Raw genomic sequence first — 26,444 nt, 5'->3', positions numbered from 1 at the left:
CAGCTCATAAAACTCAATATCAAAAAAATCAAACAACCCAATCAGAAAATGGGCAGAAGGCCTAAATAGACATTTCTCCAAAGAAGACATACAGATAGACAACAGGCACATGAAAAGATGTTCAACATCGCTAATTATTAGAGAAATGCAAATTAAAACCACAATGACCTCACACTGGTCAGAATGGCTATCATCAAAAAGTCTACAGGGAATTCCCTGGTGGTCCAGTAGTTAGGACTCTGTGCTTTCACTGCTGAGGGTTCAATCTTAGGGAACTAAGATTCCACAAGCTGCACGTCGTAGTCAATAACAACAACAACAAGTCTACAAATAATAAATGTTGGAGAGGGTATGGAGAGAAGAGAACCCTTATACAATGTTGGTAGGAATGTAAATTGGTACAGTTGCTATGGAAAACATTATGGAGGTTCCTTAAAAAAACTAAAAACAGAGTAACCATGTGATTCAGCAATTCCACTCCTGCATATGTATCTGGAAAAAATGAAAACACTATTCCAAAAAGATACACGCACCCCAAAGCCAAGATACGGAAATAACCCAAGTGACAATCAAGACGACTGATTTAAGAAGATGTGGTATATACAGGATTAACAGATACAAACTACTATAAAAAATAGATAAGCAACAGTATTTACTGTATAGCACAGGAAACTATATTTAGTAGCTTATAATAACCTATAATGGAAAATAATCTGAAAAAATATATGACTGAATCACTTTGCTATACATCTGAAACTAACACAACATTGCAAATCAACTATACTTCAATTAAAAAAAAAGTGAAAGTCAGTCCATCCCACCAGAGACCTCCAGTCCTCCTCCATAAAGGTAACCACTATTAAACTTCTATGGCTCTAGAGAATGTTTCGTGAATATTCTGGCAATGTTAAGTATAAAACATGCAAAGGAAATACACGCGGAGGCATCATACCATTCACACAGTTCGATAATCTGCTTAAAAAAAAAACCACCCATGAAATCCAGCTCATTCTTCTTTCTGGTTATCTTAGTGGCTGTATCTAACATATGGATGTGTCAATCATATACATTTAAGTTTCTAGATTTCCTGCTATTATTGTTATTATTAACAATGCTGCAGTGATTATCTTCATTTTGTGTCATCGTGTGTGTGTATGTTTGTGTGTATGTATAAACACTTAAAGATATATATATATACACACACATATATATACACACACACTGAAAATTTTGATAGGGACACTTTGCAATCCAAATAGTTGTACCAATCTATATCCCCACTTACAAGGCAAGAGAGAGGACCTTTTTGCTCATCCCTTCCCCATAATATACATCATCATGCTTTAAGGTAATTTAAAATTCAGAAACAAAGATCACTTACTCTTACCTAAGCCTATCAGCAATATTATGCCAAAGTAACAGTAAAATTTGAAATAACTATTAAGCAGTAAGGGACCAATAGATATCAAAAGAATTAGTGAGAGTGATGGGGCTGGGTTTTTGACTGAATGCAGAGATATTTACAGTGGTTGTCATAAGCTCAGGTTAAGCTTTCTCTTGTAAACCACATATTTATTTATAAATTTGGTAGAATTCTTCTCATGTTCCAGGACAGAAACCTAATAAGCCTAAGACTTCTCATTCTTTTTTCTTCAATTCCAACACAGCTGAGAGATGTAACAGACAGATTTGAGAAATACTTAGAACAAAATCAACGCTATGTGCTGAGGGACTGGACGTTGTGTTTGAAGGAAAAAAGATAAAGATGATGCCTGGGTTTCTGGCTTAAGCACGTGGGTGGGCCACTGACTCAATAAAGAATACATCATGGCCATTTAGGGAGTTCAGTCTTGGACATGTCTGAATTAGAAGCTGAGATGTTAGAGCGACAACTGGCTCTATGGGTCCAGATTTCAGAAGGTAGCTCTTGGCAGGAGGCTAAAATTTGGAAGTTGTCACTTATGTAGTACTTGAAGCTATGGGAGTTTGCCAAGGTAGAGAATATAGAAAGAGGAGGCAACAGCAAGAAGCACAGGACCAAGTTCCTAGGAAATCCAACAATTAAAAGCCCATTTTTATAGGTCAGATAGGGGATGAAGGTCCAAAAAAGGAAGTGAGAGGAAGCTGCCTAAGGAGGAGGAGGAACCTGGAGAGTGTGTATAAAAGTGTTTCTAGAAAGGGGTCACGACCAACTGGGTCCGATGCTGCTGTTGTAATACATGAAGGAGCTGCTTTTTGGAGTGATGGATGGAAACCAGGCTGGAAGAGGTTAGGGAGGGGTAAGAGTAAGAATGATAGTAATGGAAACAATGCTTTCAAGATGTTGCCCAGGGGGCTTCCCTGGTGGCGCAGTGGTTGAGAGTCCACCTGCCGATGCAGGGGACACGGGTTCGTGCCCTGGTCCGGGAAGATCCCACATGCTGTGGAGCGGCTGGGCCCCTGAGCCATGGCCGCTGAGCCTGCGCGTCCGGAGCCTGTGCTCCGCAACGGGAGAGGCCGCAACAGTGAGAGGCCTGCGTACCGCAAAAAAAAAAAAAAAAAGATGTTGCCCAGGAAGGTAGGAGAGAGGCGAAAGCTTGAGGGGTGTGGAACTTCAGGTTGGAACATACTTGAACAGGTTTACAAGCAATGAAGAGCGAGAGAGAAAAGGGGAGGGGAGAGGAGGGAGAGAATGGGAATGAATGAATATGAATGAGAATAAAGGAGAGAATAAGAGGTAGCAGATCCCTTGAAGGGGAGGGGATTCAGAGCAAACAAGAACAACCTTGTTAAGAGACACTTCCTCTATCATGACAGGAAGGCAATGAGGATTGGATACAGCTGCAGATAGGTTTATAGATGTGGTCTGGGACGTCCAGAGAGTTCCCAGATGATGGCTTTTATTTTCTCAGAGAAGGAGGAAGAAAGGTCATCTGTTCAAAGTGAGATGAATGAAGGAAACGTCAGTTTTGAGGCTAGTGAAGGAGATTTGAAATAATCATTGCAGACTGCGAAGAACAAGTTGAAAAGAGAAACATGGTTATTTTGTCTTGACATGCTCCAACTAATAATGGCAACAGCTTGGGGGAGAGAAGTCAGTTAGGAAATGGCGAGTCACTCACTGGCTGTGAACGATATCATTTCATCAGAGAAAAAGACCACAAGATACAAAATTAGAACATTTCGCAGTTCTTTCTCAAGCTCATTATATACAATTTTAGTTAAGAACAGTTGCAGGCCAGCAATTCCACTTCTAGGTGAACTGAAAAGAAGTTAAAACAGGTACTCAAACACACACATGTACACCCATGTTCACAGCAGCACTATTCACAACAGCCAAAAGGTGGGAACAGTCCAAATGTCATCAAGAGATGAATAAACAAATCCTGGTCCATCCATACAGTGGAATATTATTCAGCCATAAAAAGAAATCAAGTACTATATAAGCCACAACATGGATGAACTTGAAAAACATTACGCTAAGTAAAAGACGCCAGATGGCAAAACATCATATATATGATTCCATAGATGTGAAATATCCAGAATTGGTAAATACACAGAGACAGAGCTCAGATTGGTGGCTACCTGGAACTGGGGGGAAGTCACTGCTTAATGGCTACAGGGTTTTTTCTTGGGCTGATGAAAATGTCCTGGAACTAGACAGAGGTGTACTTGCACAACACTGTGAATACATTAAATGCCCCTGAATCGTTCACTTAAAATGGTTAATTTTATGTTGTGTGAATTTTACCTCAATAGGAAAAATGGAACAGTTGGCAGAGCAACTGACTTTAAGACACTAATTACTCAAGAATCAAATTTCTTATTTCCCACCCATCGCTAGCTAGCCCCCCTCACCATCATAATTCCGTTAACCACCAACGGTTACTTCATCTTTTAAGGATTTGATAACTACAGTAACAGCTATATATTATATTTCCTGTCACACCAAATTCTAGGTTTTGTTGGTTTTTGGGGGGCCTCTAATTCCCCTTCTAAATCTCATCCTTATACTCTAGCACCTTCTACAATGCTCACCATATAGAAGTTTTAATAAACATGTTTTACTTAATTTTGTACGGTATACTTACAAGTATATAACTGAGTTACTATTTTCTAAGGAAAAAGAATTCTAGCCAAGTTTAAGAATAAATCACCAAGAAGATTTTGTATGGGCAAGTGATTATCATGGGACAGAACCAACACTTGTCTTGCTTAGTTGTATGAATTTGAGGCTTCAGATATTTCTGAATTGATGTTGGTGGTAGAACAGAAGACAAAATCTAATTATATTGTTTTGAAGGGTAAAAGAAGACTGAAAAAGGGAACACTAAGGGCAAAGGAGTAAAGAAGAGCATGAAAGACTGGTAGACAGTAATTTATTTTCATCTCCATTTACAGTTAATGTGAAATTTAGGCTGCATTAGAGAAGCGTACAAACACTTAAGCACTCTCATAGATCATAAAAAGTAGCAACCGAAGATTACAGACTTTTGGTTGTATTTTCAGGGGTCTGATTTGCCAATTATAAAATAAGGTTCTTCTTCAAGTAATTTAAAATAATGAAATGCAAAGAGGCCAAAAATAAAATGGTGGTGTGTCCTATAAGAGCCATGCTATCTGCGCTCATTAAGCAAACTCCCGTCAACACTCCTGTCTGAAGCAAAAGCAGAGTTAACACAGTATGCACATAAATCTAAACCTCTGATACCACCGAGCGCAAAGGGCGTTCTGATCAGGAATTTTTATATTATGATTATTTTCCATTTAGGAAAAGGAGAGACAACATTAAGTTAATTTAAAAAAAACTGTGCAAATCAGTGTTTGAAAGTTAGGTCTTAGACTACCTAGGAAATACTGCCTTTCATCCAATATCAGAAAGTCTACTGCATCCTTTGACGTCCACTGGGGTGAGGGGTGTGGGGGAAGAGGCAGGTGATACAAACTGTGGAATTCTAAACCACTGTCCCTTGCTGGTAGGGAGGTCACAGTCAAGAATGCAGCATTCACCCTCTATTAGGAATTAAAGAGCAAAAATGAAGTAAAAACTAAAAATGCTAGCAGTCCAGGCTAATGCACTGTAGGTTTCCTGCATTAATCTGCACCATGAGGTCAGGAAGACAATGTTTTCAACACTCAGCCCTTGGAAATTTACAGGTACTTTGATAACTCTCTGGTTGGCTGCTGCTTCTGTTTCCATGGAAACAGGCTGCTAAAAATGGGCCATGTTTCTTTAAACTGATCATACCTTCACACAAATTCCCCTCTCCTTTTTGTCAAAAGTTGGAATGAATTAAGTATGCTTCTCATGGTATGACAACGTGATATCAAGCCAGGGGACCTGGTACAGAATGGCAGGGACAACGTTAGCCTGTGGCAGACATACAGAAAGATATTATACATACCTATGTGCATCTAAAAAAATCTCACTTGGTTAAAACGCAGTGGAAATAAATTACACAGTGGAATAAATTGAAGTATAACACAAATAATAGGCACTGCAAAAGTAAAATCATCCACTTAATTGCCTGATCACCAGCAATGTAAAGAGGTTTAAAAAAAACTTGATTTGTTTTTTCAGACAATTAATTTTTAATCTGTAGGACCATGCTGGTTCTATACCTGAATGGCTAGATTTCTTAACCCTCCATGTTTCCAAAAGAAGATAATGTTTATTTTTCTTATTTGGGGGGTAATCAAAAAGTCTATGTTTCACTGCTGCATTAGAATTTCAGTGTGCAGGCATAGGCAGAGGTGCTGACACTTTTTTTTTTAAATCTTTATTGGAGTATAATTGCTTTACAGTGTTGTGTTAGTTTCTGCTGTATAACAAAGTGAATCAGCTATACGTATACATATATCCCCATATCCCCTCCCTCTTGTGTCTCCCTCCCACCCTCCCTATCCTATCCCTCTAGGTGGTCACAAAGCATTGAGCTGATCTTCCTGTGCTATGCAGCTGCTTCCCACTAGCTATCAGTTTTACATTTGGTAATGTATATATGTCCATGCCACTCTCTGACTTCATCCCAGCTTCCCCTTCCCCACTGTGTCCTCAAGTCTGTTCTCTACAACTGTGTCTTTATTCCTGCCCTGCCACTAGGTTCATCAGTACCGTTTTTTTTAGATCCCATATATGTGTGTTGTGCTGACAGCTTAAAGCTCTTTCCTAATCCCTCTAAATTGGGAAAATGTACGTTGTATAAAAGATTCTGAAATGCCTTAGGGTAACTTCCTAAGGCAGCTTTTCTGAATAAAAAGACAATTAACAATGAAACAGGAAAATAGTGGAATATTATTTACCTCCAGTTTTTCCCAGAATAATAAGCACATGCTACTCTCTTGAGGTCATTTGATCCTGGCTCAATATCCTGGTTTTTCTTCCCATTTTGTGGATTCAGGAATGGGACATACACACACACACACACACACACACACACACAGAGTTGACTCTTGAACAACATGGCTTTGAACTGCACAGGTCCACTTACACGTGGACTTTTTTTTCAATAAATACAGTACCTGTATTTTCATTTTACACATCTTTAACTAAGTGGGGGAAAAGTTCGTGTTTGATTAGAGATCACGATATGTGGAATCAAAAGAATTAGGGTCTGAGTCCTGATTTTACCCAAACCGTTTTGGTTTCCTGCCCTTGGTTGAGTCATCTGTCAATTCCTTTGTTTCTGAGGCAGAGAGAACAGTACTCAGATTTTTGACTGCACATGGCAGGGGGGTGGGAGGCTGGCGCCCTTAACTCCCACGTTGTTCAACGTTATATATGTATACCTACACACACATGTGCCAATTTGCCCACAAAAACACAAGGAGAACAGTGAACTTGGGACACAACTTGTGTGCAATCCTAATGTCAGAGCAACTGTGCATGATGATGCAGATCAAAGGATGAGCTGCAGTTGTTCAGGCCAATCGGGTGGGGATGGGGTGGGGATGGGTGGGCAGGAGAGGCGTTCTGGGAGAGAACAGCTGTGGAGAGAGAGAGAAGTGGCACAGAGGCAGGGCCTCACTTGCTGAAGGCGGCCAGAATGTAGGCGGAGATCAGCTGGGCAGCTCTATCTCTACTTGAGTAAAGATTCCTGTTGAGATTCTATTTGAGGAAGGGGACCTGGATAAGGGCGGGGCTGTGGTGAAACAGTGCTGTTGAGAAATGAAATATTTTTGAGGTAGAATTGACAGATTCGATAACCAGATTTGGTGACAGGCTATGAGGAGAAGGTCAAGGAAGGTATCAGGGATCACTCCCATTTTGGGTTCCTGCCGTGAGCTAATGGGGAGACGGAGGTGCCACTGACGGAGAGACAGGAAGCCCTGGAGGAATGTGTTTCATGGGAAGAAGTAAGGGGCCTACTGGAGCCGTCAGGGATGTAGATGACCGTGCAGGTCTGAAGCACAAGAGAGACGCCTGGCGCTCAGTCTGTGATCCTCACTCATTTGGACTAAAGCAGATAGAGGTTTCTTCTGCTATGTCTTTTATGTGTGTGTGTATTTTAACTTCTAAATGATCATTCAGTTTCCCACTTTGCAGGCCATTGCTTATAGAGGTTTACAACCTCTAGAACGACGCTGTGGAGAAGCACTCAAACTTCTGCCAAATAAAATGATTTCCAATAAAAAGTTAAATTACATAATTTCATCTCAAAGGCAGCATATACCCATTTTTAAAAGACACTGAATTACATCCGGGAAAAAGAATCTTCTACTTTTTCCTTCATACCTGTATGTTGTTTGAATTTATTTTAAGGACCGTATCGTACACTTCAAATTTATTTTTAAAAGACCCATTAATTTAGCAATGCCTCACTTGTACAACACTTTCAGTTATGTAGAACACTGGCAGAAAACAAAGAAAGAAGAAATTCCTAAAGAAATAAAAATAGATGCTGCAAAGTTCACGTGCTTTACTTACAGAAGAAGGCTCGGTAGCATTCTCTATTTTAACTGCTTATTTGTCTGCTTCTCCCAGTATGACTCAATACATTTTAATTCAATCAACAACACAATCAGGATTCCACTATTACATTTTGTTTACTTGTTGCTTACTTGGAAGATTAGAAGCAGCAGGTCAGAAAAGCGAAAAGCAGCCGAACGTGGCAGATGACAAAAATCAAATAATAAACAATGATTCTAGTAATCCAGTAATGATCTAGGGATCATTCTGTGCATGGGCAAACAGTTTTATACACCTCAACAATGACTTAAGGCACCAATGCATTACATTTTGGGTTAGCCATTAATTTATAATTGAATTTTAAATTATATCTGAAGGTAACAGTTCAAACTATATTGTTTAAGAAGGCAGAGAGGGGTATAATATTCTTCAAAAACTTATTGCATAATAGTAATGTATCTTTGAGATGCAGGGCACTGGGAGTGAGGTATAAAAATCATCCAAACAATGACAGTATCTCCAAGAAATATTATGGTCTAATAGTGAAGATAGTACAGACACATACTACAGTAGCAAAAGGTGACATGCCATAAAAAGATGCAGAGCAAGTTACTGGGAGTATATGATAGAGAAGTAATTATTTTTAGCTGATAGGATCAGGTGACTTTCTTTAAGAAGTGGCACAGGGACTGGGTTTTAAGAGACTCTGGACCTGCAAAGCTGGGGTGAGCAGCTTTCCAAGAGAATGTCCAGCAGTGATGGAAATGGTTTATAATCTGCATGGTTCTATACAGAAGCCACTAACCAGGTGTGGCGTCTGAGTAACTGAAATGTGGAGAATGTGGCTGAGGAGGTAAATTTTTAAAAATTTTACTTCATTTTTAATGATTTTAAATGTAAATCTGAACAGCCATATGAGGCTAATGGACAGTGCAGGTAGAGTATGTATGAGATAATTTGTCACTTAGAAAAGTTTTGGTGCTTTAATAAAGGTATTTATTTAGTCTATTTTCCCTAGGTTGAACTGCTCAGAATATCTCAGACAAATGTGCATTTTTTCCATACATAGATCTCCTATAGCCATGTCCCAGCGCACCCCATTAACCCACTCCGCTGTCTATGATGCAGTCTGCCACAAACTTTCACATGCTTTATCACAACTGTTATTAGCCAGTCTACGACAGAATTGGGAATGTGGTTCCCCAAAGCAGTAGCTCTTCTCCCCACCAGCCACAGCTGAGCCACACAATAAAAGGAGCCCAGATCCCCGAGTCATTTCTTAGAGGACCGCTGACTAGGATAGCTGCCCAACCCACCTGGGACTATGTTTTGAGCAAGAAATGCGCTTTGATTGGTTAAAACACTGAGTTTGGAGGTTGTTTGTTAGAGCAGGTAGTTTAGTCAAAGTAATTAATACACAAGCCAGTTTTCTTTCTTTGGTGTTTCATTTTCACCATCAGAGAGCTCCGTATATCGAACATCAATTTTTCCTCTTTAAATTGATTTGCTACCATTTTGTCTTGGATAAATACGGGATATAACTAGCTGGTAGCACTGGCATTATGATTCATTATCTCAGTAACGCTTCATATTAAACCACTTATCTGAATTAAACATCTCAATTTATTTGATTTTTCCCCTCAAGTTTCATGATTATTAATTTGTAAGTTGTCAAGTCAGTGATGTGTAATATCCTTTAGTTGTTAGAACGAGAAATTAAAATTAAATCTCATCTGTGATGAGCCCTATTAAAAAATGTTCTAAACCTTTTGTGGATAAGTCAAAAGGTGAGATTCCCTACTGCTGCTTTGACAAAAGAAACCAGTCTAAGGAAAATGTTCTATTTTGAAGTTGATCAGAATTCATGACATTTGTTGCCATTTCTCACCTGAAGCAGAAAATAATTAAATTCTCCAACTATATATGTGGGTTGGTATTTATCAAAAAGTTTATATAAGCATTAACAAAACTGCGAGGAGATATGCTTTATTATCCAAAGAATTCTCTGGTATGTGGTGACAACTATTCACAGGCGGTTGACACTTGGAACATTTTTCCCTTAAACTTTCAACAGGTATTACTAAATTTTCTTGCTAAGGTGTCACATAAACTTTGAAACCTATGATTATCTGCTTACAAAATCTGTTTTTCCCCCTAATAATAATTTCAGCTAATTAGCACTGTCAACAATAACAGGAATTCTAAAATGTCCCCAAATAAGCAAGAACGAGAGCAACTACTTGAGAAGCAGAGGTCGACCTCCCACCCCTCGCAGCAGACACCATCACGAACGCCAGAGACCTGGCTGTGTCGCTACGATTAGAATGGAATGGACCAAAATCTATTCTTCCCTCATTACCTGAAAACTTTTGATTCAGACACTGCCACAAATGAGTGGAACATCAAATATTATTTATGTGAAAGGTAGTATTTTAAATTAGTATCCCTTAACACGAGGCATAAACCACAGATATGACTAAATAGTCAGAAATTTGTCTTTTGACAAGACAGCATAGGATCTAATTAGACTCTGGGGCATTTTAGTGTTTGAACATTGCTGCCGTATCAATAAGCTTTCACAGATTAATAAAACTGACATATGACCCAGGACCTAGCAGCAGAAGAAGCTCAGCAGTGGCCTGTCCCAAGAGTCTGATAAGGTCACCGCTGGTGCTCATCTGCAGGCAGTGACTGTGACACACTGAATTCCAGGAGTTCAACCCTGCAAAGGAACGTAGTCATTTTCGGAGGACACCAAGGAAAAAAAGTAGCTTTCTGCAAAATTTCTCCTATTTTTTCTGTTCTAATTAAACTCAGGTCTAATCCTCTTTCGGTGTCACTACCTTTGAGGTACAGATCACCTTTGATATCTCTCTTTTTTTTTCCCCCTCAGCCCTATCGCTAGCAAAACATAAGTAGACATACAGTCTGTTGAGATAGAAAGCGAAGCCTAGTTCAGTGCAACTGTGGTGAGGTAGATGAATTTTATCATCCAGTCATTTCTGTGGAGTGTTTAAAAATATGAAAGTTCTCTCCCTGTACACCTCTTTATAATGATGAATTTACATGACAGTAAGATATGTAAGTACTTCTCTACTTTGCCAATATACACAAGATTTTAAAAATTAAATTTTAAATAGAAAGGAAAAGTAACAAAGGGTTAAAAAAATTAGAAGAGGGGTGGCAAACTGGCATGAAACTGGGTATCTCATAAAGACACTATGAAGTAGGTATTGTTTATCTTCATTGTACAAAGGAGGAAATTAAGGCTCAGAGCAGTGAACTTGTCTAGGGTCACAGAGCTAGAAAATGGGATTTGATCCCAAGTATATCTCACTTCAGAGTCCATGCTCTTGCTTTGTGACATTATACTACAGCACATGTATAAATTCAAAGCATGGTCACAACTGTTAGGGAAAGAATCGATACATTACGTAATCATCTCAAGGCAGTTTTGCTGTTCCTGTTGATAATTCTCCTACCCTGTTTTTATATTTTTAATTCTTGCTCTCTACACTCCTTATCATACTGTTGTTGTAACATCTTTTTATTTCTCCAATTGCATTTTCCTCCACTTTTCCCGGTTTTTCAAGTAGCGTAAAAATTGTTAAAAATTTATGATGTTAATAGGAGCTTAACACTAGAACTTGACTTAAATGATACATAGATAATCCCCTTTTTAAGTTACCGATTTAAAAAAATTAAGTTCTCCTCAGTGAGTCTCTAGAACGTGCCCTAGAAGCTCTACCGGTGTTGATTTTACGAGAGTCTACAAGAAGACCTGCAGCGCACAAGCGGGGGCAACCCCGCTGTCTGGTTCCTGGCAGCAGCTATCGATACTTAATTGTGTGTCCTTTGTTTCCATCTACATGTTTGTTTCAACCAGTACCCAAAAGCAGTTCAACTCCAATAAGAAAACAACTATCGTTCCTTCTTCTTATTGTTTAAATATGCAACAATCCGTCACCACATTCTCCTTTTCTAAATGTATGAAAAAGAAAAGAAGGAATATCATTTTGGAAGAAGCCCAGACTGCTGCTTGGGCAGACAACTATATTTACTGTCTGGGTCTCCAGAAGACGAGGAAGAGCCGGTGGAGAGGTGAGGGGGCAGCTGATGGTTATTGTGGGGAGTTTTCCTCCCAAAGAACACTAGAAAATCAAATTTCAAATTAAACAAGCATCGAGAGGGGTGACTTTCATATCTCAAATTCAGAAAAAACTTATTCTCTGAAGATTCTGAATTTCTTACTCCATGGTCCCTGGTCTCCAGCTGCTGTAGTAAAGCACACTGGGCACTGGTCTTGCCACACTTCAGTGTACCAGGACACAGGACAGCAGTGCCCAGAACTTTGGACATTTTTCTTAAATCAGTCAGGGAGGTACCTGCGTGGTGGCCACTAACAATCACTGACAGCATTCTTAAGCTTACTCTTTGCTTTGTTAAAAAACGACAAAACTACGCAATGTGCCTAAAAAACAAAACAAAATGATGGTGCAATGTGCATTATAACCAATTAAACCAATCATTTAAGGATACAATTAAGAAAGAGCTAGCTACCTTCCTGCTTTTAAACAATAAAAACCATAAACATGTTAATTGGAAAAAGAAATCATTTCCCTGGAACTACGTGTTCCTCAATGTAAAAGAAGCAGGGTTCTGCATAACACTGAAAAGGAAATGGCCTCTCCTAAAGTGAGGTGGGGGGAAGCAAAAAAATTAGAGGACATGAGAAAATCGACAGAACGAACCTGACAGGATTTCACCGAAATGAGGACTGGCTTCGTAAGTCCCCTTACTCTATCAGTTACTGCCACCTCCCTGGAGTCCTATCAGTGAATGAATCCTCAGAAAGGGCTACCAAGAACAGCATTAAGCTTTCATTTCAAAGAACTTAGAGCGTGTAAGGTACGTGAGTGGAGAGAGAGCAGACACACGGCATGGGAAGCAGACACACACGCTCAGCCTGGTTGATGAGAGTATGAATTTGGCAGTTCTGCCCCTGTCCACAGACAGACTGACCTTCCTTGAGACTTTTCTGGTTGCTCCCTTCAAGGCATTCCTTTTCTTTTAGTGGCTCGAAATCGCCAGCAGCTAAAATCTCCGGGAAGCCCTGTTGCTGCTTCTTGGAGCTATCGATCATGGTGAGAGGCTTCTGGAGACAGGCAGCATCAAGCAAGAGAAAAACTCAGTCTGCCAAACAGCAGAGGCCAGCGCTCGGAATCCTCTGGTCCCGGGGTCCTGGGTGGCTCCTCACAATACCCCGATCACTGGGCAATTATGTCTTCAAGCAGCTGAAGGAGCCGTTACCCTTTAGTTGCCAGCTGGACCTGCGAATCGACTCCTGCTGCTGGAAGCCCGAAACTCTCTCCCACGTTGGGAGGCAGAGGCACGGAAGCACGATGATGCTGAAATCCCACCCCTTTTCCCAGCCAGCCCAGCTTCCCCCGCACTGGGGACTTCAATCTGCAGTTTGATGGTCCGCGTCATCTGACAAACACTGACTCAAGCAGTTAAAAATAAATCCTCTAGTTGTTAAAAGACAAGACTTTGCTGATACCTAAGAAGACAAATTGCTGCCTGTGGTCTCTCTCCGGCTCTCTATAAACACAGCCACAGGCTGTGGAAATACTTTCTATCAGCCAGCCAAGCACATCCATTACTCATTAAGTTCTCCAGCTAAACAAACGGCGGTCTAAAGCACCCGAAGGAAGAGGGTCTTATCTCAGCAGAGGCACCACACTGAATAAACATGTTACTAGCATATCTGGATAAAAACAGAAGCATGTCACCACCACACTGCTTTCGTGGTGTGCTTTTTGCCGTTGCCGGCTCTCCCAGCCACAGCCGGTTCTCTCTGTCACAGGGAATGACCGTAACTGCAGCTCTCTGCCTTCGCCAATGCAGACCCGGGCGGCAGTTTTCCTTTGTGCCACTAGTCGGCCGAGAGAGTTAACATCGCCATGATTGTGCTAAGGAAGAAAATCTCCTCCCCTGTATTAAAGGCAGACACTGAGAGCTTCTAGTTCATAACAGGTTCCACCAGCAAGCAGCCAAGTTTAATTTCACGTGAGCTATCAACGGGCACCGTTTCCCCAGGTCACCTGGCTGCCCACTAGGCACAGGGACGCTGCCTGAAGGAAATGTGCAGGTAAGGCAACTCCAGGCAAAGTGGAAATGCCTGCTTTCCTACACACCAAACATCTATCTGTCTACCGCTGTAGCCAAAAGAATCTGATTTTCATGGTTTGAAGTATGCTCCTTTGCAAAGAGGTCCCATAAAACCCATTAGAGGTTGTAAGCACAGGAGACTGAATCCTCCCTCCATGAGAGATTTGCTTTCGCTTTGTTCACTTTTTAAATAATCAACATCTAACAGAGTGCCTGGAATATTAGGGAGTTCTCAACAAATACTTGTTGCATGACTAAGTGAATGAATGAAAGCAGAAGATAATACTCAGAGCTCTTCTTTTGATAATTACTCAGAGTTCTAAAGAAGTCCTAGGTCAGTGACCAAGAGTCACTAATTTTTAGATGAACAGCTATGTGTTCTTTAAAGGAAGTACATTTTCTCTTTAAAAGAAAATACACGCATACACTTTGAATGTGCATGTGACATGATCCTTTTGTGGGATAAAGAAAGGCTTACATTTTTACAGCCAGAAAAATCAATATTCTCTTCAACATATAACAGAGATGGGGACTAGATGAAGATTCTTTCCTTTGTCCCTGCTTCCAAGGCCGGTGTGCACTAAATCTGTGCTGTTCTAGAAAGATAGTTATCTATCCTTCTCCAGCATCTCTCAAGAATGGGATTACACAACACATAACATGCTTCTTGTCAACTGAAATTCCTTCTGAGGCAATTTAAGTCCATCGTTGGTAGTCTAAACCCCTGCAGGAACAAACTGCGACGACCTTAACACACTTCTCAAAAAATGCCCTCAAATGCTCTGCTACTACTTCTGATCCTAAGGCCTCCATTCTTCTAAATTAACTGTTCCTACACCTTTAAAGGAGTAAGAAAAAACCCCATCATTTTCTGTGGACATTCTTTGGGTCGGTGTGCCGAAAGTTTTACCAAGTTTATCTCACTTAACCCCTAATAGCCCTTTGTGATCACTATGATTATTTGTACATTCTAGACATTTTACAGACCAAGACCAAAGTTACAGAGCTTGTAAGCAGCAGATCTGGAATTCAAACAACATCTTAGTTCTCCAAAGCCTACATCTTTTTTCTATGGCATTGCAATGCCTGCTGTCTTCTAAAACATGCTCCATTTCCACGCTTTAGTTTGATCTTGGGACAGGTTTAAGAGCAGAGACCATGACTTTCATTGCCTTCACGTAATTCTACTCCTGATGAGGGAGAAGGAAGGCAACATAATCATACTAGAGTGCTTTTATGAAAGCAATTTACTTTTCCTGAAATAATAACAATAGCAGCCAACTTTGTTTAGTGCTCTGAACAAAGTTGTAGTGCACAACACCGTCTAAGTGCTCTTCATATATTATCTCATTTATTCTGTTGACAGACCTGTGAGTTCAGTGTTGTTATCCTAATTTACAGATGAGAAAACTGAGGCACAGGAAAATCAAATATTTTGTCAGAGATCACATATCTCATAAGTGGTGGCCAGGATTCCAAACAGGCAGCTTGGTTCCAGAGCCTACATTTTTAATTGCTTTGCAAAAAGAACAATAAAAACAATAAACCCCAACATTCTCCTTTTCAGGATGTTGTTTATAAAATTGTACCCAATTTTTTGGCCATAAGTTTAGAAACCTAAGTAAATCCAGAGCTACACCATCCATTTAAAAATTCTTTATTGGCCATGTGTATGTGTGTTTAGTATGTTAAAAAGTAATACAATTCTCTTTTAAGGATCCTCTGTAGTCTTATTATTTTTGTTTCTAATAAATATAAAAGATCTCAATAAGGAAACATTTTCTGGCTATAGATTTGTATGAAAAGTCTTGCCTTTGTAGTTTTGAAAGGGAATAATAATTTCTCTAGTGATGAATATGCCTAAAAGAACATTTATTTTGCTATTTTAAAATTTTTGAAATAATTTCAAATTCAAAAAGCCTTTTTCCCCTGAACCATCTGCGAGAAGGCTCTGACACGACACCTCTTTACCCTAAGTGCTCTGGTTTATAATTCCTACAAACAAGGCTATTCTCCCACATAACCGCAATATGACCATCAATACCATGAAATTAACACTGATATATCATTGCCACCTAATCCACAGACTCCATTCAAGTTCTACCAGTTGTCCCGACAACATCCTTTATAGCAGAAGGACCCAAACCAGAATCACATATGGCACTGAGTTTTCAAGTCTCTTTAGTTTTCTTCCATCTTGAACAGTTAGTTCCTCAGTCTTTCCTGATATTTCTTTCCTTGACTTTTGAAGATTACAGGCTCATTACTCGGTAGAATTACTCTCAGTTTGAGTTCGTTTGATGTGTCTTCATGATTACATACCAGTCGTGGCAGGAATATTTTTGGCAGGAATACCACAGAAGCAATGTAATGTGTTCTTTGCATCCCATCAGGTAGTGCACAAATTCAATTTGTCTCATAGCTGATGATGTTTAATTTATTAAAATGGTATTGGCCAGGTTTCTTCACTACAAAGTTAATTTTTCTCTTTGTAATTAATTATTTCATGGGGCTGAGCTATTTATTACTAGAATGACTCCAAATGATGATTTTGAAAATTCTATCATTCCTTCTACATTTATTAGTGGCACATCCTACTGTAAGAAAAAATTCTCTTTATTCAGTTTATGTTATCTGTTTATATCAGCATGGACTCACGACTCCTACTTCTTTCAATGGGTTATAACATGTTCCTATCATTATTTATTTTGATGCTCAAAAATAATTCAAATAATTCCAGGTTTGGCCAGTGGGAATCCCTTTGAGCCGGCTTCAGCGTCTTACTGTTCTGAGCACTTTGAGCACTTGCTTATTACTTTTCGGCATGAGATGTTCCAGGCTCGCCTTTTACTTTTCCTGCTCTGTTGAGAAACCAAGCTAGGTGTGCTCAATGCTACTTGGGTGTCACTGTTCCCAGGCCTCTTCTGTAGTCAGAGGTAGGAAATATGTGTGAGTTTATGTCTCTGTGTGTGTAAACACAAACATATTTACGTCTCTATTAACAGATGTAAATACAGACCTGTATTTAAGTATGTACATCTGTATTTATGTATATTGAAAACCATGAGTTCACCCCAATGCCTCCAATTCCAGTCCAACCCCACAGGGTCATTCTCAGTTTCTTTCTTTTCTATATTTGTAAACTCCTCCTCCTATAGTGAGAATCTTGTCCCATGGTCTCTGCCACCCCACTCATGGATACCCCGTCCACCCCATTACTGTCACTGCTGTGGCCAAACCCAAGGCAGATGTCTGCTCACCCACTGGCTCTGAAGCGTGGCACTGGACCGCTGCCCCCCACTCCCACGGGGCAGCTGCCTTGCTCAGCCCCATATAATGTCTCTTGGATTGAATTAGGGCTGGAGGGAGGAAGGAGACCTGCCTTCTCTCCTGGTAGGAGAAGCCCATGGTTATCATGTGAACTGCTTTCCGGTAGGTCTGCCCTTGTTCCTTATGTGCCACATCATCTTCAGTGGCACTTGGCTCTATTGTCACGAGTGGCGTTTAACGTCAAATGATAGGTGATTAAATTCACTTTGGCTCTGATAAATATGCTTCCACAGTGTTTGTGTCTACACTCAAAAGAGCTGTTTTAGTATGAAAGAGAGTACCATAAATCAAGTCAATTTTCCCACTACCCCAAGCATAGATATTTAATAAGCGTGAGAAAAACTGTATGGCTTGGAGACTAGGAACAATCCAAGAGAGGCCTCAGGGAATCAGAACAGAAACAAACATGGCTCAAGGGAACTACACAAAAACCTAGCAGAGTCAATATACGTCTACAAAACTGCTGACAAGAAAGACTATCATTGTGATGGTGCTGTGCTTCAGTAAGGAAAAACCTGAGGATGTTACCAACTGGGCAATGTTCCGCCAACGTAAAAATATTCCAAAATAATGAATAAAATAAAAGTAATAAATAAAATAATTAGTAACAGAATGCAAAGAGACTGCTAAATACTAAGTACTGTTTGTACTTCTCCTGCAGCATTCTGGACCTTGGGGTTGAGGAAGATGCCCTTTTCTTTTTGCCTTCCACCTCTGGGTGCTTTGGAACAGGCCCTCAGGTGAACATTCCAAGAGAGTCCTCAGGGAATCAGAACAGAAACAAACATGGCTCAAGGGAACTACACAAAAACCTAGCAGAGTCAATATACGTCTACAAAACTGCTGACAAGAAAGACTATCATTGTGATGGTGCTGTGCTTCAGCACCATCTTCAGCAACTGAAGAAGATGCCGGCACTTTGGGGCTTCCTTCACACAGTCTGAGCACAGTATTACATCATTTATGGAGTCATAGTCAGTCAGATTGGACGCATTGAGGGAGAAAAATTTCAGTCCAGGTTACACCTAAATTTTTTTCCTAAGGGTGTCATATTTTCAGTAAAATACATATTTGATCCTTAATTTTCTCCTTTTTAACATTACAAATGCCACTATAAAATATATCTTTAGACAATTACTAAATGGTATGGTAAATTCCGATAATTTCATAATTATTAAGCCCAGTTTGATAATATTGATAATTTAAAATATTTTTTGTAAACAAGGACAAGTACAGAGTGCTATCTGTGAAATCAGACAGCATATCTTAAAAGTCCTTCATTTTTACCACTGTTTAAATACATGGATATTGAATAGTACTGCAGATATGAAGAGATTATGGAAACGACTGTTTCATGAGGAGGGATACATTTTTCTAACACTTCTAAGATAAGATTTTGAAAGAATATCAGTGATTTGAGCAACTAAGTATTGTAGCATAACCGAACACTACAACAGGGCCAAACAGCCTGATAGTTGCGTTTGTGATCTGTGCTTATCATAATCTTTCATCCTAGAATGCAGAGGCACTTCCCTCCTGTGTTTGCCTTATCCTCTCTGAAGATGTGAACGGCAACCCTGGCAAGGTTTTTCAGGACTGAATTTGGACCATTAACACTTGGCTGATTAACCTCTGCTTACACTGAGGGGAGAGAGCTTCCTCTGGGGCGGGGCAAGCAGTGGGTGAGGCAGAGGACATGTTTCCTAGCTCTTCCTCGGGTGGGTCCTCACGTGACAACGGCACCACTCAATCGCAGCATTCTGACGGCATCTCAGTTACTGGTGTCCTTTGTCTTCTCCCCCCAACCCCAGATCTTTAGTACGGATAATCAAGAGACGAGAGGATACACTTTATCAGCTTTGAGAAAGTCATCCAAATCCTTTCTCTACTTCTAAGCCTGAGAGTTACTTATAAATGTATAAACACAGACAACTGGCTGGAAGATTTACAACCAAGAGCCTTCCTTAGATTATATTTCTTCAAAGCAGACTTCCTTGAATTCTGAGTTATGGACTATAAGGGAGAATGAAATGACTACAGCTTTGAGGGTTTAGCATAGATGGGAGGAGTGACACGTTAAGGGGATGGAGTCCTAGCGAAGACTGGAAGGCACATCACCCAGTTACGACCAGCCTGATGCTGAGGTCAGCGCCTGTAACAAGGAGACTGGCTACCATAGTGTTTCTCGACCTTTTTTACATCACAGCTCCTGACCCTTTTTAATATAATTTTTTAAATCACTTTCCATGAAATTTTAGCATCACAGATTTACCATATGTATTTATGTACTCTATGTATATCTGTACATTATACATTAAAAAGATTTCTTTGCCTATACCCAAGAGCCAATTTTCATTCCTGTTGAGAATGCTTAATTTACAAGAGGGAAAGCCAGTATTTCCTATTTTGTTGAGGAAAAAAATAATAAGATAATAAGAAAGAACTGTATGTAGGAAACCCTCAATGAGAAAAGAACAAATGTTCACCGTCTGTGATCATGGTTTTTAGATCACAAGTAAATTTAGGAGGATCTTGAGGATCTTTCTGACCCTCAGCAGCTCTGAGGGAAACACGTATCGATATTTGTTTTGTTAAAAGAGAAAGTGCAGCTCAGCTACGAAATGATGCGTTTTCAAGTCGCTCTGCTGGTGAACACATATCCTTAATCCTGGTTTTCTCACTCCAACATTCTTTTCACCAAAAGCAAAAGCCTGTGGGTTTTTTTTTTTTTCCTGTTTACTAAATTGACATGTGATTTTCAGAGGCATGTACTTAAGAAAAATTGGTAATTTAATTTCAGGGGGATGTAAGATCACAGATGGATTTTATGAAGGTTAGAGCCAGGATGGTTTTGCGGAAGGAGTACAACTTCAGGGTTAAACATAATTCGGTTGTGAGAGCTATGAGGTCTTGGAAAAGTGGCAACATCTTTGTGTCATGGCTGCCTCATCTACAGCAGTGCATTAACGATAACAACAGCAGTAGCTGTTTTCTGTGATTACAAAAATCAGGAAAAAATGCATATAAAATTCCTAGGACAGGCAAAACTGGCACTCCCCAAACGGTGGAGTCTGTCGGGGCTCATTTCTGGAATGATCTCCTTTGTCTGTCTCCCCCATGGCTGCTTGTCTGCTAGGCTTGCGGTTTCTCCGGCAAGACATATACACACAGACATAAGTGCAGACCACCACACTAACCACCACACCACACGCATTCTGTTTTCCAACCCCACCCTCTGAGGCTGCAGCAGGGTGCAGATAAAGTTCATCATTTTTTGGTTTGGCACTTAACACCTTCTGGTGTCTTTCTACTACTTGAGATTTCATGTATTAGATTAAATCTGAAATTTTTATACTCGCAGAGAACCCTGCTGATACTTTTTCACTTAACTGGAATAATGAAATAGAAAAACCGCCCCAGGTGACTAATCACAGCCAAGTAGTCAGCCACGGGCTCTGAGAACTGGGTAGAACAAACCCGAGGACACACTTTCAGGAATCCAAGGATGGCTTCTTGGATGAGTTCTTTGTGGAAAATTTAAAAATTTCGTGTTTTCATTTTGTTAACCTTGAAAAAAGAATCAAGTGTTGCCATATAAGAATGCAAAGTAAAGAGAGCTGGACCTTGTGGTGATGACATATTCAGGCCTAGAGAAGGCAAAGTGATAGCAGCCTGCAGCGGTCTTAACAGAGAAGCGGGTGGGAGAAGTGAAGCACCGTGGGAGAAGCGAGGCACCGTGGCAGGGGGCAGCACAGGCTTGAGCCTAGGTGACAGCAGTGAGCACCACGGTCAGGTGTCCAGCAGTCACATTTATGCAGAAATGCAGGCGTCACAGGAAATTAACACCGATTTGAATTTCATTAGCTTTGTAGATTTCTGTAAATAACATACAAAAGTGTTCTTGTTTTGTAGTTGTGTAAGTGCTACTAAGCACAAGGAGTTTATACTTCTTTTACAGTTGTACCTAATTCCGCAACATTACACTAGTCAACATTAAGTCATCTCCTAACTGTTCTTAAAGGGTCAGTACATTTCTTAAGTTTGTGAACCACTGCTTTACTGTATAACTCAAATGGGGAGAGGGGACCCATTTACTCTGCTGCTCACCCTCCACAACATTTTCCTGAGGTGCGAATTAAGCATTTGCCTTCGTTTATCTAATCCGACTGGGGATCCTATTTTGCCATCTTGGAGTCATGACAAAAGGTGGAGATAACACCAAGCGTGGCTTGAGAAATTAAGGAGGCAAGAGGACTATGCAATTTCAATATAAAATCATGTCATGCCCTCACCCCTGCTCCAAAATGTTTCCTCTATCTCTTATTGACTCTGCTTTGAATTACCTGAGCCACTGTTCCAAAGCATCTCCATTTTCCTCAAGGCAACGCTACATAACCACCCTTTTACCTTTCTCAGCAAGTAACTTGGGATCCTAAGATTTATGAATATTGAGGTCTTCACACATAAACTCCACTCCACCTTCCAACTCCCATCCCACCTACTGTCTTTGAGGAAAAAGCAATCTTTCTTCTTGCAGAGGGGAATCCAGACAGGACTGTAGTTCCCTCCCACCTACTTACAAAATTGTGGTCAATGAATGAACCTTCTCTGCGAGGATCCTTTGTGCCCACTGAGATTGCGCTGGCGTCAACTGTCAACCCTAAACACCCACCAGTGCACACAGAAACACACGTGCCCTACTTTGCATTCAGGAGCTTCTTGCTTTCTAAACGGCAATTCCTAAATGAGTTTTCCTTCTGCAGTTAAAATACCCTTGATGTTAAGATTATATGCTCTACTCAGGACGAAATCATCTCTAATTTTGTAAGTTAGGCTTTGCTGGAAAAACAAAGATGTTTGTTTGTTTGTTTGTTTGTTTTAAAGGGAAGCAATGGGCTTAGCCTAGACCTCAGGTAGGTCCATAAAACCAAAGCTGTCTCACCCGTCCTCACAGTCTCAGTGCCTGGGACACCACCTGCACAAGTAATGGTGCCTGGGTAAATAACAGAATGTCACTCAACCGACCCACATTCATCCAGGCCTCTCCCTACCAGTGTAATTCCGCCCACATTTCGTATCTTGGCATTCAAAGCCACTGATGCTTTGTCTCCCACCTTCCTGAGGAGCATTATTAACCCCCGACATGTTGCCTATGCTTCAGCTAAATCAAGCTTCTTTTACCTCCTGATACACTCTGAGTTTTCCTTATCTTTGCTCAAGTTTTTTCTTCTGCCTGAAATCCTCTATTTCTGCCCATGGAAATGGTACCCAAGCAAGAAGTAGCTCCAGTATCAATCTCTTTCAGAAGCTTTTCAGGATGTCTCTCAACACCCCCGAAGAGTCAGACCTCAACACTCATGATACCTGTCATGGGAGGACTCAGCCTTCTGTGAATAATAATGAAGATGATGACGACGCTGGTACTAACGTTTATATGTCACTTACTGTGTACTGAAGTGCTTTATTTATACATGATGCTAAGCACTTCACATACACCCACTCAGTTCACTATTCTCAATAACTCTATCTACTACTCTCTCCTTTTTATACTGGGGTACTGAGCGGTTAAGTAACTTTCCAGCTACACAGCTTTTAAGGAGTAGAAGATGGATTTGTAACCTAGGCAGTACGGATGCAGACTACTAGCTTTTCTCAGTGGGTTCTGTGAGAGAATTAGGCCCTAATATCCAAAGGTATCCACTGTATAAAATGAATTAACTTCTCTCCTATGTGTCTAGAATGGTACTAGCTATGTCATCCTTGGGATAATTAAGAAAACAGTCACTCTAATCACATGTATAGGGATTAATTTTCTCACAGAACCCTGGTTGAAAAAGAAGTTGTTTGAGCAATTTTTTTTTCCATTAGAAAAGTAAAAAATATTACATAGGTCTTAATCCTTGACAATCAAGTGTATTTACGAACAGCAAGTATCTTCACGTAAACAGTTCTGGTTGGAAGACCCAGAGGGCACTCCTCTGGGGGAGGGGATGCTTTTCACTGCTTCACTATGCTTTCTTTCAATGTGTCTGGATGCTCTTCATATTCCTGATATCCCTTCCCCATCTTAGTAAACCTTACAGTCTTCAAAAGCTGCAACTGCATCTCATTCATCTTTTTGTCTCCCATGAGAGCCATCTCAGTGTTTAAATCAGGTTCACATGGTCATGTTTTTCTTTAATTAAGTAAATTCTTACATTCAGTAGTCCAGGCTAGTTGATAAGCACCTTCCTTACAGGAAACTAACAACTAAAGCTACCTGTTATATTTTTTTGGTTGTATCTGACAGGCATTTAAAAATCAAGATTACTGAGGCATAAAGACAATGAGATACACCCATTTAAGGTGTATAATTTGGTGAGTTTTGATGGAGGTACACACCTGTGAAACCATGGTCCCATGTGAGGTACAGAACATTTTCATCATTCCCAAAAGTTTCTTCTTGCCCCTTTGCAGTACATACTTCTGCTACACCCAGCTTCAGGTAATCACTGATCTACTCTCTATCATTATGGAGTAGTTTGCCTTTTCCAGAATTGCAAGTAAATGAAATCATACAGTATGTGGTCTTTTGTGTTTGAGTTCTTTCACTAAGCATAACGATTCTGAGAGTCATCCATGTTGTTGCATACAGCAGTAGTTAGTTCCTTTCTATTACTGAGCAATAATTCATTGTATGGAGAGACCATATTTTGATTATCCATTCACCTGTTGATGGACATTTGGGTACTTTTCAGTTCTGAGCTACTATGAATAATTCTGTCATGAACATTTTTGTATAAATCTTTGTGTATATAATTATACTCCTTTCTTTTGAATAAAGGCTTCGTCATATAGTAGGTATACGCTTAGCTTTTGAAACTATGGTTTCTTCAATGGAACTTTATTGGCAGCTTTATCTGTAATAGCCAGAAACTGCAAATGACCACCCATACATAGGTAAATGAATAAATAAATTTTGGTGTATCCATACAATAGAATACTAATCATCAAAAAAGAATAATAAACAAAAACATTTTACATGACAAAGGACATCTTTTAATGCTAAAAGCCGGATCCAACAATGAGGCTATAACAGCTGTGACTATGTACAAAACAACATAATTACTGTTATAAAACAAAAAAGACAGGAGATGCAATGTGACATAGACAAAAACACACAAATAACAGGAGACTTTAATCTCCCAAGCTCAGTACAAGACAGATGAAGTAGACAAAAAATAAGCAAGGATATACAAGGCCAAAACAGCATAATCAGTAAGGAGATCTTATTGCTATACAGTGAACTTCACACCCTGATGACAGAGAAGATACCTTCTCAAAAAACACGGACTATTCAAAAAATCATATATTAGGTCACAAAGAAAACTCCAGTGAATTCCATAAAACAAAAAATATTATAAACAACACTCTGATATCAATGTAATAATGCTAAAAATTATTAATAAAATAAAAAACTAAAAAGTTTTGTCTACCTGGAAATTAATAACATCTTCTATTAACTCACAGAAAAGAGGAAAAATACAAACTGAAATGAAAGAATTTTTTTAAAAAAGATAGTTTTGGGGGGTATAATCAGAATCTGTGGCAAATATTTAAAGCAGTGAGCAGAGAAAATTGCAAATCCATAAACCATTATATCAGTACAAATGAAAGAATGAAAATAAACTATGTGCCTCAGAGAAAAAAGATTAAAAAAGCAAAGAATAGAGTCCTAGAGACGCTTGGGATATCGCGTTCCAGGAGGGCAGAGAGAATGAGGCAGAAAACATAATTGCAAATATAATGCCTGAAAACTCCCCAAATTTGACGAAATACATAAAGTACAGATTCAAGAAACCTGGCAAACTTTCAAGGAGGATAAATTCAAGCACATACAGAAATCAACAGGCTTCAGATACACAAGCAAGCCGTTACAGAGCATAATAGTAGAGAAAACTCCATTAATAACAGCAAAAAGACAAAAACTCAGGAGTAAACTTAACAAGAAATGCACAAAACTCCTGAAAAACACAGAAGTAGGCTTGAACACATAGATAATCCTTGTTCATGAATAGGATAAAATACCACATTATTAAAATGTTGGTTGTCTCTAAGTTAATTTACACATTTAATGCAATTTCAATAAAAATAGCAACAGGTTTTTAATTGAGCTAGACAAGGTGATTCTTAAGTTCATATGGAAAAAATAAAAACACCCAAGGCAAACCAGGAAAACACAGAAAAAAAAAAAAGTGTCACATAGGGGAGGAAGAAAGAGTCTGATTAGATAAAAATAAACTTGAAGTAGATCAGGGATGAAAATGTTAAAATAAAAAGAAATCAAACCATGAGTACTGTCAGTAAATACTGATGGGATCCTTGGACATAGGGGAAAGTTTTCTATGACCCCGTATCCAAATGCAATAAAAAGAAAAGACTGATAAATTCTGGCCACGTTAAAAACAGAACAAAAACACTGAAGAGGAAGGGCTAATCTCCTTAATACATAAATAACTCTGTAAAAATGAAAGAGTTTAAAAACCCGACAGAGAAATGAACAGATAATTCACACTCTTCTCCAAAAAAAGATTCTGAAATGGCCCTTATGCATATGAAAAGATGTTCGACCTTACTCATAATTAGAGAAGTGCAATTAAAGTTATATCAGAACATCAGATGGCAAAAAAGTATGACAACACATTCTGTAGGTGTGGCTGTGGGGGAAATGTTTATTTCTCACACATTGCTGATTGGGGTGCAAACTGGTACATCCCCTCGAAAGAGGAGCTTAGCAATACCTAACAGAACTACAAATGCGTTTACCTTTTGACTCAGCAACTCCACATGTAGGAAGTTACCTGAAGGGTACACCTCCAACATTATAAAATGGTATATGCCAAAAGTTATTTACTATAGCAATTTGTTTGTTACTGCAAAATACTGGAAACAACTTAAATGCCCACACACAGGAGAATGGTTGAATAAACTATGGTACATCCACACCACAGACTACTACACAGCTGTAAAAAGGACTAAGGAAGATCTCCATGAACTGATACCAGGAGACCTGCAG

The 26,444-nt window shown here is 39.6% G+C and overlaps 1 protein-coding gene across 6 annotated transcripts in view; it reads right to left on the bottom strand.

The window, feature by feature from the left end:
• Positions 1–26,444, bottom strand: part of MRTFB (myocardin related transcription factor B) — a 201,446-nt gene that overhangs the window by 63,304 nt on the left and 111,698 nt on the right. Inside the window, exon 1 of one of the 6 annotated variants that reach the window (XM_060124738.1) lies at positions 12,911–13,114. The exons of the other annotated variants lie outside the window; for them this stretch is intronic. Coding sequence (XP_059980721.1) covers positions 12,911–13,031 — 121 coding nt within the window. The 5' untranslated portion in view covers positions 13,032–13,114. Of the gene's footprint in view, positions 1–12,910; positions 13,115–26,444 lie in introns of those variants that run through there. 6 annotated transcript variants of the gene reach the window in all.

The sequence above is a fragment of the Lagenorhynchus albirostris genome, chromosome 15 (genome assembly GCF_949774975.1).
Source record: "Lagenorhynchus albirostris chromosome 15, mLagAlb1.1, whole genome shotgun sequence".
NCBI lineage: Eukaryota > Metazoa > Chordata > Mammalia > Artiodactyla > Delphinidae > Lagenorhynchus > Lagenorhynchus albirostris.
This window is presented reverse-complemented; position numbering and strand designations above follow the sequence as displayed.